This window comes from Argiope bruennichi, chromosome 9 (genome assembly GCF_947563725.1).
Source record: "Argiope bruennichi chromosome 9, qqArgBrue1.1, whole genome shotgun sequence".
Taxonomy (NCBI): Eukaryota; Metazoa; Arthropoda; class Arachnida; order Araneae; family Araneidae; genus Argiope; species Argiope bruennichi.
The window spans coordinates 76,856,459-76,870,564 of record NC_079159.1 but is presented as its reverse complement, the minus strand read 5'-3'; the positions used below and the strand labels follow the sequence as shown (position 1 = coordinate 76,870,564).

General features: G+C 33.1%; 1 protein-coding gene across 4 annotated transcripts in view; it reads right to left on the bottom strand.

Annotated features, from left to right (window-relative positions):
• Nucleotides 1–517, bottom strand: part of LOC129983798 (CREB3 regulatory factor-like) — a 44,453-nt gene extending 43,936 nt beyond the window's left edge. For 2 of the 4 annotated variants that reach the window (XM_056093432.1, XM_056093433.1), the window contains exon 1: nucleotides 371–517. In XM_056093432.1, coding sequence (XP_055949407.1) covers nucleotides 371–398 — 28 coding nt within the window. In that variant the 5' untranslated portion in view covers nucleotides 399–517. Of the gene's footprint in view, nucleotides 1–4; nucleotides 202–370 lie in introns of those variants that run through there. The other 2 variants (XM_056093434.1, XM_056093435.1) reach the window with 1 other exon arrangement.
• Nucleotides 518–14,106: the final 13,589 nt, after the last annotated feature.

The following is a 14,106-nucleotide window of genomic DNA, read 5'->3' as shown; positions in this document are numbered from 1 at the left end:
TTACCAAAAACTTGCATTTCCGAGAAAATCCCATTCGATTTTTTTAAAGTTGTTTTTATCCAATTTTAATTAATATCAACTTGAAATTTTTTTTCACGAACATTCGAATGAGTTAGCAGAAAATAATAATCTGACATTTATACAGCTTGAATATCAAAATTAATGAGCAAAGCATTAAAACAGATCGAAAACAGTTCCTGAAAGCACATGAAAATACTGTAAATAAAAATCGAAAGTTGCGACAAAGGGTGTACATCATTGTTTACATAACTCTCAAGTAAGGAGATTTCAAAACATCTGGAACATGTGACATTTTATCAAGATCGAGACTTTTGCTTTGAATAACAACATCTAACGAAGTAATACTTACTTTCTGCACTTATTTTCCATTTCTCCATTCAAGTAATATCAATGATAACTTTAATTAATAACATGCGAAAACAAAGGAAACTAAAACCTTGTGGATGAGCACGATCAAAACACAAACACTTGCATCACATCCTGGAGATTGCGCAATTTGAGCTCATAGCCAGAAGTTCGTAAACAAAGAAAAGCTGTTGCCAGATGAAGGTAGTGGAATGGAATGTACTGACGTCAGTCTACGTCACCTATTCCTATATTTGATTGAGGGGGAAGAAGTGATGAACAACTATTAGCATGAGTTCCTTTACAGCATGTCATTGTTTTGCTTTTGTGTAAGAATTTAATTTTATATTAATGGTCCAAAAAAGTATTAGAAAAAGAATTAGTAATAATCTCATATCAGTAATGACAGGGAAAGTTTAATTTTAGTTTGCTCTATTGCGTCAGAGTCTTACTGGAGCTCCTCCATGTCTATCTTTAAGGATGGTACGCGCCATTCTAGAAAGAGCTGAAGACAGCACAAACAATGATTTTTTTTTATTATTATTACTGAAGATAATTGTCTTATTTGTAATAATTTATGAAAGCCTTGTGAAAATATTTAATTATTTTCAAAAGAGTTTTATTGATTTCGTTTTTTAAAACCTGACATAAAACCGTCGAAATAAGCATTCCTAAATCCTTTGATGGAAACTATTCTTCGCATTCACCAATGCATCCATATGGACGGAAAAGGCTATTTTCGATTCTTCTATAATTCTTTTTTTGTTGTTGTTATTTAGTTTATTAGTTATCTGTATTAAACAAGCAGTTTAGTAAGAATATTTAAAAAAAAAATCTTAGAATGAAGCATTCTTTTATGAAGGAAGCATTACATACCTAATAACATACTATTTTTGACTCTTAAATTTACAAAAGATTTATAATAGGTGTAGGTAGGATAGGAAGTAAATAGGTAGTTAGATAGGATAGGAAGTAGAAAATTGAAAGCAGTATTATAATTCGGAAGAATTATAATACTGCTTGAAGCGAAGTTCCTTGTAAAATTTGATACTTGAAATTCTTATACTAGTAATCAAGATTCAAGCTTCTAAATATTAAGAATTAATATGTCTAATAACACCAAAAATAACTACTTTCTATCCACATTTTACAACTGTTTCTCTTTAGAGCCTCCATATATGCAAAAACCACATTGTAACCAAGAACCTGGCAGATTTGGAGGGGAAGGCAAAAGTTTTGAATATTAAAAATGGTAATTCTTCTGATGAATTGTGCATTCTTTAAAAGCAAATATATTTAATAATATATAATATTTATATATGTTTGTAATATGATGTGAAAAATTAATTTCGGCAAAATTTATTTTCCACTTAAAATTGACTGCATTATTGATGCACCATAAATAGTCAATCAGCTTAGAGATTAATGCAAGAACGAAAAGCTTAGAAAACATTCAGAAAGATTAATAAAATAAAAGTAAGCTAAGTTTTATGAATGAAAATGAATACCAAAAAATCTGATTAAGTAAATTTATTTTTTTATGAAAAATAATAGATTATAAAAATATTTAGATTTTTCATTCGATACAAATTTAGTCTACATTCTTCAAGTTTAAATGAAACATTTTTTTCACAACGACGTTATGTCAAGTTTACTCATCGTACCTTTCAAAAAGCAACGTTAATGAATCCATTGTCCACATTAATTTCAAAACGTTTGCATACATGAAATTTATAACAATATCATTGTGAATTATTCAATAAAAATTCATTGCATTCATTTTTTTTCCAATTAAATTCAATAAAAAAGTAAAGTAACTGTATATTTTTGAAACTCTTTGAAATGTTTAATGACCGCGAACATGTTGAATGCTTTTTCCCAAGATGTTCTTAATAAAAGAATGTCTAAACGGGAATTATAATTTAGTTTGAAAAATGTGAAGATTTTCGTACTTTAAGTTCTATTTTAGATATATCTACGAAATTGGAATTGTTTTCAATTGAATCTGGAAGTATTTATAAGAATTAGGAGCATGCAACCATTCTAAATTCGAAAAATTTCTGAATGAAATTCTGCCATTGATGTTATTAATTAAACTTAACGATTATTTCTCTCGGCTGAAATATCAAAAGTTTCCGAAAAGGTTCAAATACTAAATTTTTAAATTCTTTTTAAATACACGAGATGGAAAATTTCAAGAACAACTTCTCTATAAAAGGACTCGTCTGAATCAACTCCTCTGAATTCTTCTCTCTTAAAGGACATCAAATCGCCATTAAAATCTGTTTTTGAATTCCTGAGTATTTTTATGTTCCAGTGATAAATTTCTTGCGAAAACGTCGAATGAAAATAAAATTTTCAAAGTATTCTCTATTTTGTATTAATGCTGCTTCGTATAAATATTTTTTGTATGCGGATCTTCATCTTAATTTATTTAATCTTAACGGAGGAACGTCTTAACGGAACTAGCAACGTGGGGAGGGGCACCATCCTGCATGAAGGTGACGGAAGATAACGCACGTCTTTGCTGCAAAGCAGGCATAACGTGGTCTCACAAAAGCCTAAGATAGCGTCCTGCAGTGACGAAACAGGTTTTCCAACCGGATACAGGACAACGCTCTTCAAAAAAGAAAGGGCCTAGAATGACGGACGCAGTGAAACCGCACCAAACAGTCACATGTGGAGAATGTAGTGGTTTGGTCGTGTACGCACGAGGGTTTGATGCTCGCTAGATACGACTGTTGTTGCGACGCCAACGCCACCTTGTGAGTTTTTTGTAGTTATCGGCAGAGAGAGTTTCAATAAACAGTGTGTTGTGAGCGTTGAGTGAGAGAAAACATGGTCCGTCGAGCCGGAGCGAAAAAAGCGTCGTGTGTGTTCTATGTACGTAAGAACGATGGTTCTTTCCAAATGTAAAAAGTGCGAGTATAATCTAAACCGGAGGTTTATTCGTTGAAGAATTGTGTTTTTGAGTGATTACGAGTGCCAATCAAGAGTGCAGTGTCCAATTCAAGGTGAGAGCAGTTCCCTTGGTTCTTAGTTTCGTTTTTAAGCTAATATACTGGTAAAATGGCTTTGCTTAAAAATCTTAAAAAAGACGAGCTTGTGCTTGTCGCTGAAGAGTTAGGATTAGAGGTACCAGTGAATCCAAAAATTTTAGATTTAAGAAGAATAATTGAGAGTAGTGACGTTTTCAAAACAGATAAAGAATTTATTCAAAGTGTAATTAATTATGTTTTAGAAGAAAAGAAATCTAAAAAAGATAATGAAAAATCTAAAATTGAACAAGAAAAGTTAAAATTAGAACAAGAAAAACTTAAGTTAGAATTTGAAAAAGTTAAGCTAGAGCAGCTTAATAAAGAGCTTGAGCTAACAAATGCTAAGAGTAAAATGGCCCCTGAACAAGTAAAAAAGATAGATAACGAGTCTTTTAGTTTGGAAAGCTTAATTAAAAGTGTAAAAACTTTAACGATTCCTGTCCCTTCTAAAACAGAAGCATTCAATTTGTTCTTTACGCAATCAATCTTTCTTTCAATCAATAGAAAAGGCTTTCAAAACTAAAAATGTCGCAGAAGAATTTAAAGCCGAAATTTTATTAAATATTTTGGGAGAAAGAGTAGGAAATTTAATGGTTTACGTCAAAGAGGAGGAACTGGAAAATTATGAAAAGATTAAAGAGTTAGTGTTAAAGCAATTTCAGCCTACTCCTCAAGAGTGTCTATATCAATTTCGAAAAGCTCAAAAATTAGCGACAGAAAACTATGTTCAATTTGCATCTAGAGTTGCCTCTATGTGTGAATACTATTGTCAATTGAGAAACGTAAGTGAATTTAATGATTTGTGCCAATTAATAGTATCAAATCAAATATTTAATTCCCTTGATCAGGAGTTAATGAGTTATATCAGCATTAAACAAGGGGAAGATTGGTACAAACCACAACATTTAGGTCGTGAGTTAGATTTGTTTGTATCCTCAAAAGGTTCGAATAAAAATGAGTCGAATTCAAGTTTTAAACAAAACAAATTCATTAAAAACAGATTCGAGAAAAAGTATCATAAAAATGTTACAAGTGTTTTTTTGTCCGATGTTAATGAGTCAAAGTGTTCATTCTGTTTTGAAAATCACACAATCCCCTTTTGATCAAAATTTAAACAACTTCCTGTTGAAGAAAGAGTTGAGATAGTTAAAAAACAGCGCCTTTGCTTTCTTTGTTTAAAAGAAAAATGTTCAGCTATGAGATGTAAGGCAAAAACTTGTAAAGTATGCAACCGGAAGCATCATACTATTCTCCATTTCCCGAGACATAAAATAAATCATCAAAATGAAAGTGATTCGATTATTGCGCATCAAATAGAGACAGCCAATAGTTCAGGGTCATCGCTAAATGAGAATGCGAAAGTATTTCACCCCTCTTACCCCCCTGTCTCCTCAACTTTACAGACGCCAGATGGTGCGGGATATGCTCATAAGTCGGTATTCGCGATAAACAAAAATGAAAAGAGTAAAACAGTTTTTTTGAGCACTGTTAAATGTTTCATTCGAGATACGTTTGGTTTTTGGCAGGAAGTGAGATGTTTATTAGACGTCGGATCAATGACTCATCTTATGAGCAGGCAATGTGTAGATAAATTGGGATTGAAAAAAGAAAAAGTAAATATTCTATACTCTGTTTCACCCTAACTTGGCAGTATTGTAAAAGGTAGAAAATGTGACGCTCCGCATTGGGAAAGAGTTCCCCATCAATTCCGACTTTAAAATAGTTAAAATATGCAGAAATTTATCAAATAATATCATAAATTGCAGAAATCCTTTTTTTTATCAATATGTATTTAAAATTATTCTCAAGTTAGAAGTGCTTATATGTTAAGTATTTTGTAAATAAAGCGAACGAATAAAACTAAAAGATTGACATATTGATTTCCACTTTGGCTAGAACCGGTCTTCAAGGTCAATATTTGGCGCGCTTTTCTTTTACGTCTCCGCCAACTCAACTTCATTCAGTTCGCAACCATTATCATCTTTCGTACTTTTTTTATTCTCGCTTTTTTAGCAGCTGATATTTTTGATACTATTAATCGCATTAGTAGTTATAAGTTTTGTTTGGTGAATATTTATTTGATTCGTCATTTCAATTAACTTCTAAAATGTTTGAAAAAGAGAAAGTGTTTTCACCGACTACGCTGTGCACACCTTCAAGACGAGTGAAACCAACAAAAAGTGCAACATGTAAAAACATATTAAATGTTTATTCCCGACTCCGAGAAAACCCTTAAGATTCTATCAATCAAATCGTTAATAAAGTTTCGCATCTTACAGATGTTTCGCAATGAACAGTTTTCCTTTTGAAAAAAGAAATAAAGGCATCCTTTAAGTACCCCTGGAAAGAAGCGACCAGGCCCAGTAGATAAACATTCAGGTCTTGTAAAATATGATGATTTTACATTATTCTGTGTTTGACGAAAAATCCATGCATTTTTTTCGCAGAAATGAGATCCCAACATTAGATAAAGTTTTAAAAGATGTGAACAATGATACAGATATCTTTTCGAAAAACATTAGCCGAACTACGCTTTACAGAATATTGAAAGATATATTGTTTTCTTTTGAGAAACGGTGAAACGAAATGAAATAACTTTAATGATTTATTAAAATAATGTGTCAATAATATTGAAAAAATAATGAAAATAAGGAAACAATTAATTCTCCGATAAAGTAATAATATGATAAAGTAAATAAATATTTACTATTTGGCGAAAAATTTGCGAGATAAAGTTTCGCCAGCGATCTGCATTTCTAGTAACTTTGTACTTTAAAGTAACCCTGTTCCCCTGACGACAACTGCGATTCGGCATGCCTAGAATATACACTACTGCCAAGTTAGGGTGAAACAGAGTATAGTAACGTGTTTAAATGATTCTTCCATGTGTGTTAAAAATTGCGTAAGTGCGGTAATTTCAAATTCCGATAATAGTTTTAAAAGAGAAATAAATATGTTAGTAGTAGAGAAAATTACCGATTTAACTCCAGTTAAATTTTTAAATGTGGAAGGACAAATTCCTGAGAACATTAATTTAGCAGATGATACTTTTTATGTTCCAGGTCCCATTGACTGTTTATTGGGTGCGGAAAGTTTCTATGAATTATTACGTAGCGGGCAAATATATTCTGAAAATTCTAATCTTATTTTCCAAAATACAGTGTTTGGGTTTGTGGCTTCAGGTAGTAGTACTTGTGTAAATAGTGAGTTAAAAGTACATTGTGGATTAATTAAGGAAGGAGATTTAAATGATACCTTAAGAAAATTTTGGGAATTAGAAAATGTTGATTTAGAGCGAACCAAAAATAAAGAGGCAGTTTTGTGTGAGGAACATTTCGTGAAAACGCATTCAAGTTATGTTGAGGGCCGGTACATAGTTAAAATGCCCCTTAAAGATGATCCGAAATGTTTAGGTGAATCAAGGGACATAGCTCTCAAACGTTTGGATGCTCTGTGTATTAGGTTAGAGAGAGATCCTCAATACCTAAAATTATACAAAGATTTCATACACGAATATGAACATTTAGGACACATGAAAGAAATAATCACTGAGGAGGATAATTCAGAGATAAGATATTATATGCCACACCATGGCGTATATCGGCCACAAAAAAGTACCACTAAATTGAGAGTGGTCTTTAATGCGTCGAATCCGACAAGTAATGGATTGTCACTCAATGCGTTGCAATATAACGGAGGACTTGTGCAAGATGACTTATTTGCAATAATGCTAAAATTCAGAGAGCATCCTTATGCCTTTACGGCTGATGTTAAAATGATGTATCGTATGATACTCATGCACGAGAGCCAGCAACCATTGCTCAGAATTTTATGGAAAGAGAATCGTGATGATCCAGTAAAAACGTTTGAGCTAAAAACAGTGACTTATGGGACAGTGAGTGCTCCCTTTTCAGCAACAAGAGTACTGTTGCAACTATCTAAAGATGAAGAGAAGAGCTTTCCCTTAGCAGCACCAATTCTTAGACAGAACTTTTACATGGATGACGTTCTTTGCGGCGCATCTTCTTTAGAGGAAGCTAAGGAACTGAAGAGTCAACTTTCTGGTATATTGGCGAAGGGAGGAATGCAGCTTCATAAGTGGTCCAGCAGCCACTTAGAACTGGCTTCAAATATCGATGGAGGATATGACTTTGAAAATCTCATCGAGACTAAGACGTTAGGAGTGTCCTGGAAGTCACTAGAGGACTGTTTTGTTTTCAGAGTTGCAGTCGATTTAAAGAATTCTTACAACAAGAGATGTGTTCTTTCAACTATTGCTAGACTTTTCGACCCACTGGGACTACTTGGTCCAGTAGTCGCAAAAGCCAAAATCTTCATGCAGAGCCTTTGGAGTCTTAAAATTGATTGGATGGATGAGTTGCCACCTGAAAGAGCCAAAGAATGGCACCAGTTTCTTGAAGATTTCAAGAGTATAAACAGTATCTGTATTGAAAGGTGTATTGTGCATCCGCATGCGACGAGGATTGAATTACACGGTTTTGCCGACGCTTCAGAAAAGTGTTACGGAGCAGTGATATACTGTCGTTCTTATTCGTCAAACGGCATACCAACAGTGAAACTTGTGACGAGCAAAAGCAGAGTTGCACCCGTGAAAAGTGTCACAATACCGCGGCTTGAGCTGTGTGCCGCCGTCCTCTTGTCAAAGCTGATGAAACGAGTTGTGATTGCTTTACAAGTTGATTCACCTCCAACGTACATGTGGAGTGATTCAACAATCGTTTTAGCATGGATCCAAAAAGACCCTAACATGCTAAAGACCTTTGTGGGAAATCTAGTTTCCACCATTCAACAGCTGACCTCTGCAGAACAGTGGCATCATGTTCCCTCGTCTCAGAACCCGGCTGACCTCATTTCCAGAGGTCTCGACCCATCAAGCCTGCACCACAGTTCATTATGGTGGACTGGACCTCCATTCTTGTCCACTGAGGACATGTCTTCCAGTGAGCCACCACCAGTGAGTTCCATTGAAGAGTTCCAATCCGAGTTAAAGACAAACCAGAGAGTGATACAACATGAACTAGAACGTTTAAAATTTAGTGACTCTAATAACTTTGTTTATCTTAATGCTAAAGTGAACAATTTTGTGCATGATATAATTGGTTTAAGTAATAATTATTGTCGTTTAATTAGGATATTAAGTTATATTTACAGGTTCTTGAACAATTGTAGAGTTAATTTTCCTAAGAATTTTGGAATCTTAAAAGCTATTGAATTAAAGGAATCTGAGATGAAGCTCCTTAAAATTATTCAAGAGGAAGACTTTCACAAGGAAATCGAGTCTCTCAAGGTATCAGGTTTTGTCAATACTGACAGTCAGGTAACAAATTTATTTCCCTTTTTGGATGAAAATGGCATTTTGAGAATTGGTGGAAGACTTACCCACAGTGATTTAGATTTTGATAGTAAATTTCCAATTCTTTTATCTAAAAATCATAGATTGTCTTATTTAATTGTAGAACATTTTCATCTAAAAAATTTGCATGCTTCACCACAATTATTGTTATATCTCATACGTCAAAAATATTGGATTGTAAGTTGTCGTGATTTGTGTAAAAAAATAGTTCATTCATGTATTGTGTGTTTTAAGGCTAAACCTGTTACTTTAGACCAGATAATGGGAGATTTGCCGAGAGATCGAGTAACACCTAACTATCCATTCAATGTGAGTGGAGTTGATTTTTGTGGACCATTCTTCATAAAATATCGCAATCAGAGGAAAGGTATTTTAAATAAAGTCTATGTGTGTATTTTTATATGCTTTGTAACCAAAGCAATTCATCTAGAGATTGTGAGTGACTTAACGAGTGGAGCTTTTATTGCTACACTAAAAAGATTTTTTGCAAGGAGAGGCAAATCATCCAAAATTTATTCGGATAATGCTCAAACTTTTATTGGAGCGAATAGGGAAATTAAGAGATTACTTGAGATTGTAATTGATCAAGATAAAATTTTTGCTGAGTATTTACTCTCAGAGGGAGTTGAATGGAAATTCATTCCACCCCGTTCACCCAATTTTGGAGGCCTTTGGGAGGCTGGAGTGAAGTCCTTTAAGTACCATCTTAAACGTGTAGTAGGTAAAGCTAATTTAACTTATGAGGAATTTTTGACAGTTACAAATCAAATAGAAGGAATTCTAAATTCCAGACCATTATCACCATTGTCCTCAGATATAGATGACTTAAAGGTCTTGACACCGGCACATTTTTTAATAGGCAGGCCTATCAGTGCAATAATAGAACCAGATATTATGAGTATAGACACTAATAGGTTAAAATTGTGGCAAAGAGTAACGAAAATTGTCCAACTTATTTGGAAACGTTGGCATATTACCTATTTAAGCCATTTACAAAATCGTACGAAATGGCAAATAATCAAAGCCAATGTCAAGATAGGTGATTTGGTACTGTTGAAAGAGGAAAATTTACCGAGTACCAAATGGGCTATTGGTCGTATTCTGAATATTTACCACGGTAAGGATGGTAACGTAAGAGTTTGTGATGTGAAAACACAAATTGGTGTTTTCAAAAGAGCTATTTCAAAATTGTGTAAATTACCTATGGATAATAGAATTTAATTAGTGTAATATTGTATAGTGATTGTGTAATATTGTAATGTAATTTGTATTAGATTATAATTATTTTTTTTGGTGTGATATATTTTGTATTGATGTTCAGTGTTATTATTTTGAAATGTAATATTTCAAGGCGGGCGGTATTTTGCGACGCCAACGCCACCTTGTGAGTTTTTTGTAGCTATCGGCAGAGAGAGTTTCAATAAACAGTGTGTTGTGAGCGTTGAGTGAGAGAAAACAACTGTTTTGTGTACTGACGTCACCATGCAATGAAAAGTGGGCTTCATCTGCCCACTTTTCATGATGTTCAGTAACCATGTGTTCAGTAACCATTGTGGGTCAAGTTCCATTTGTGCGAGCACCCATGTTGCAAAGGCTTGTCTTTTCTCGCAATCTGTTGGCAACAACTGGTGAAATGCCTCTATCTTGTACGGATGCAGTTTCAAGATTTCGTGCAGAATGCGTCGGATCGACCTTTCCGGAATTCCTGTTATTTTAGCTGCTTCGTGTGCACTGGAACTCCCCGTTGAAGTCTCGGCTGCCATATTTCTCATGACTCTTTGGACAACAGGGACGCGGTCAGCGCTGACAGGATGGTCTGCCAATTCGTGGACGATCCTCTAATCTTCCCGTTTCCACAAAACGGCGAACTAAATTCAATATCCCATTCACTCAAATTTTGTTTCCCTTCCTTTCACCGTCCGTAACTGTCGCAATGCTTTAGTCGCGGATTCACCGTTCTTATAGAACAGTTTAACCACTAATGCTCGATCCTGTAGCGATAGCATGCTACTGGCATCGAATGACAGATCCATGTCCAGCTCTGTGTTTTATAACTATACTGATTTGCATAAACTGTCTCGGTATGACGTGTGAGCGTCATTTATCGGTCATTTTTTAAATGGAATTAACAAAATCCAAAGGCTCTCTGAACATATTACCGCAAACTGCAATTTTTTTCGAGCGTTACTTTTTTATTATGATTTTTTGAAGTTTGCACGAATTTATGCCGCACCCGATATGTATAGCACTGTAATATTATTACAATTCTATAATATCACTTCCCTGCATGTTTAGTCTCATGATAAGGAAGAGAGTCAATAAATCCAGATTTTGGAGGCAAACTTGGTGATTTAGGTATAAAAATGATGGCTCTCGAAAGTACAAGAATTAAGACGGTATCTCTATAAGGACTCAAGATTTACCTTATAGGGGACCTTATTTAAGACGAGAAGCAAAAGAGAGCCCAGTGAATTTTGCCTTTAAAAGCTGTTCATGAAGTAAATTGCAATTTTAGCCCTTTTGTGTTGCGCTGTTATTTGATCAACGATTTTCTATTTGCGTATGGCTTACAGATTTCTTTAAAACTGTCTCTATGTGCTCTTCGGCTGCATTCTATTATTTGTGTTCTATGTTTTCTTGGGGAAGAAAGCATCTTATTTGCTAATGAGCTTGTTACTATACACCCATTGAATGAATATTCCATTAACAATATATTAAAGATCGATTTAAAAGAAAGAATTAAAAATCAAATTTTTTTTTAAAAAAAGGGAAAATTTTAGCTTGTGATGATTGGTTCTCGAAAAATACTGAACAGAAGTTTTCGCGAGCGTTATTGTCATCGGAAAATGCATCCAGTTGTAAATTTCAGATTTAATTTTAACGCCATTTCAGAAAATCAACTTCATAATACCATTTGAAATCATAGAATAGCCCTTTTAAAAAAGGATTTTTTTTTTTCGACCCAGGAATTCTGACTGATGGGAAAGCACTTATAGACTGCTTTCGACAATCCTGTTTTTATTTTTTTTAAAGAACTTTTCAAAAATAATACAGATCTCAGTCTTCTTCTATGCATTACGTAATTAACTAAAAATTGCGCTGAATTAAAGAATTTTTTTTAAAAAAATTCCAAATGTGCACTTTTTAAAATTTTATTCCGGGCCTAATATCCTTTTACAGATTTTTTTAAGATGTATAATCGTTCCACTCTGATTAATAGTGTTTTATTTAAGCTGGTAAAGCTGCTTCAGCATCACCACCCTCCGCCTTTTAGGTAACATATTTGGGAAATGTGTATTTAGACAGCAAAATTAACAATTTAAAGTAATAAACTTATTGTCACTACTTTTTCCACATTTTTGATACTTTTCTACTAGTCTATAAGCGCCTATTTTTAAAGGAGGAGTTAAAAACGGGAAATAAAATATATATCCGAATAATAAGGATTTTAAGTTAAAAACTTGGCCAATTTACATTCATTTCTAACATTCCTTTATAAATTTTGAGTAAAAATTGTATTTCCAAAATTGATATTCATGCAATTTAAATCTAGAAAAATGCAATTTTCAATGCGTGCCTGCAAGAAATGAAATAAACATAAGATATGATATTTTTGAGAAAGATAAGTGCAAGAAAAAAGTTTATGTGAACTTTTAAAATATTTACACGTAATTTCTAACCAATTCGCATCAGTTAGTACACATCAAATGGGAAATGAAATAAACAATAATATTTTAAGCAGTTTAAATCAATAAATTTCTGAAAAATTACAAATTTTATATTTTTATACAGACCCTCATCTCCTATGTGTCATAGTTAGTAAAATAATCTTGAGAAAATAGCATTTTTATTTAAAAAAAAAAAAAAAAAGGTCCATTCTATTATGACTGAAACTGAAGGAGTTATGAAAAACTGAATATTGTTATCTTATAAAAAATGTACGATTTTAGACAATCCATCGGCAGTCTCAATTCAGCCCGTAATTTTTCTCGATGCTATTGAGCCTAAAATTATTGATTGTTCTAAAATAGTGATACTCAAAACTTCATAAATCGGCTAAATTTGGTTGCAGAAAATTTTCTTAAATTCACAAATTGAAATCTCAAGTGTATTTTACTGGAAATGACTTCTTAGGACCAAAGGATTGTGTAAAATTTAGACTTTATGAATTTTTAAAAATACTTATTAACCAAAACAATATATATATATATATATATATATATATATATATTACATCATTTAAATAATTTTGAAAGTAAAAATAAAAACTAAATTTTATAATGAACGAGAGAAATTTTTATTGAATAATTCTTTGAAATATTGCATAAATTATAAAAAAAATATTCTGTACTACATATATGATTCGATTTTCTGCACTCGTATTATTAAAAATGTTTGATTTTTGGCACAAACTTGTTTTTATTTGCTAAAGTTTTATCACATGTACTTCAATTTAAAATTTTATTGGAACTGAGAGAAAATTAGAGATACATAGTACAAAGAACAGAATATTGTAAGGCTTCTATAACAGTAAGAATTATATGACTATCAAAATTTGGAGCTTAAAAATATTTTGCTGAAGAAGTTGTTAAGAGACGAAGAAACATAAAATACAGAGTTAAAAATTTTAGCGGACCAATCGGTCATAAAAGACGGTTGGTTTTTTATAAAATAAAGTCCCGCTGGGGGGGGGGACCTCGTATTTGAGGATGAGAAAGCTTCCGGCATGGTGGTTGGTTCTCACCACCTTAATGGGTACTGTAAAAGGTGGGGGTCTGGCTCCTCACATCGATGACTGGACGTACTTCTTTAGGGAAAGGTTGTACCGTGGCCGGTGATGGCCCTTAGGATTCAACACACATCCCACTAGTGTTGCTGTTGCGGCGGTCCGGTCATTCAGATTTTTCCATGTGCCCTCCGGCGCGTAGGAGTGGTCAGTTTGTGGTTATATAAAATAAAAATAATAAAATTTAACTTACTTCTGCATGTATACATGAGAAAAACTAGTTTCATCAACGTGCTGCCATCATGTTAACAAAGTTCACAATAAAAGATTAAGTTAATTCACAATATAGACTAAATCTAGAAAACTATAATTTTCAACACGTGTCTATATGAAACAAAATAGATGTAAAACATATTTTCTTAAAAAAAAAAAAAAAAAAAAATTGAAAAATAAGTTTTTCGTAACTTTTTAAAATGTCTATATTATTAACTCAATAACTTTGCATTATTTAAGACAAACTTACAGGATATTCACTTTAATTGGGGTCCTGCAGCTAAATTCTAAGCCTAAGTTTAATTCTAAATTCTAATAGGCCTGTTAGA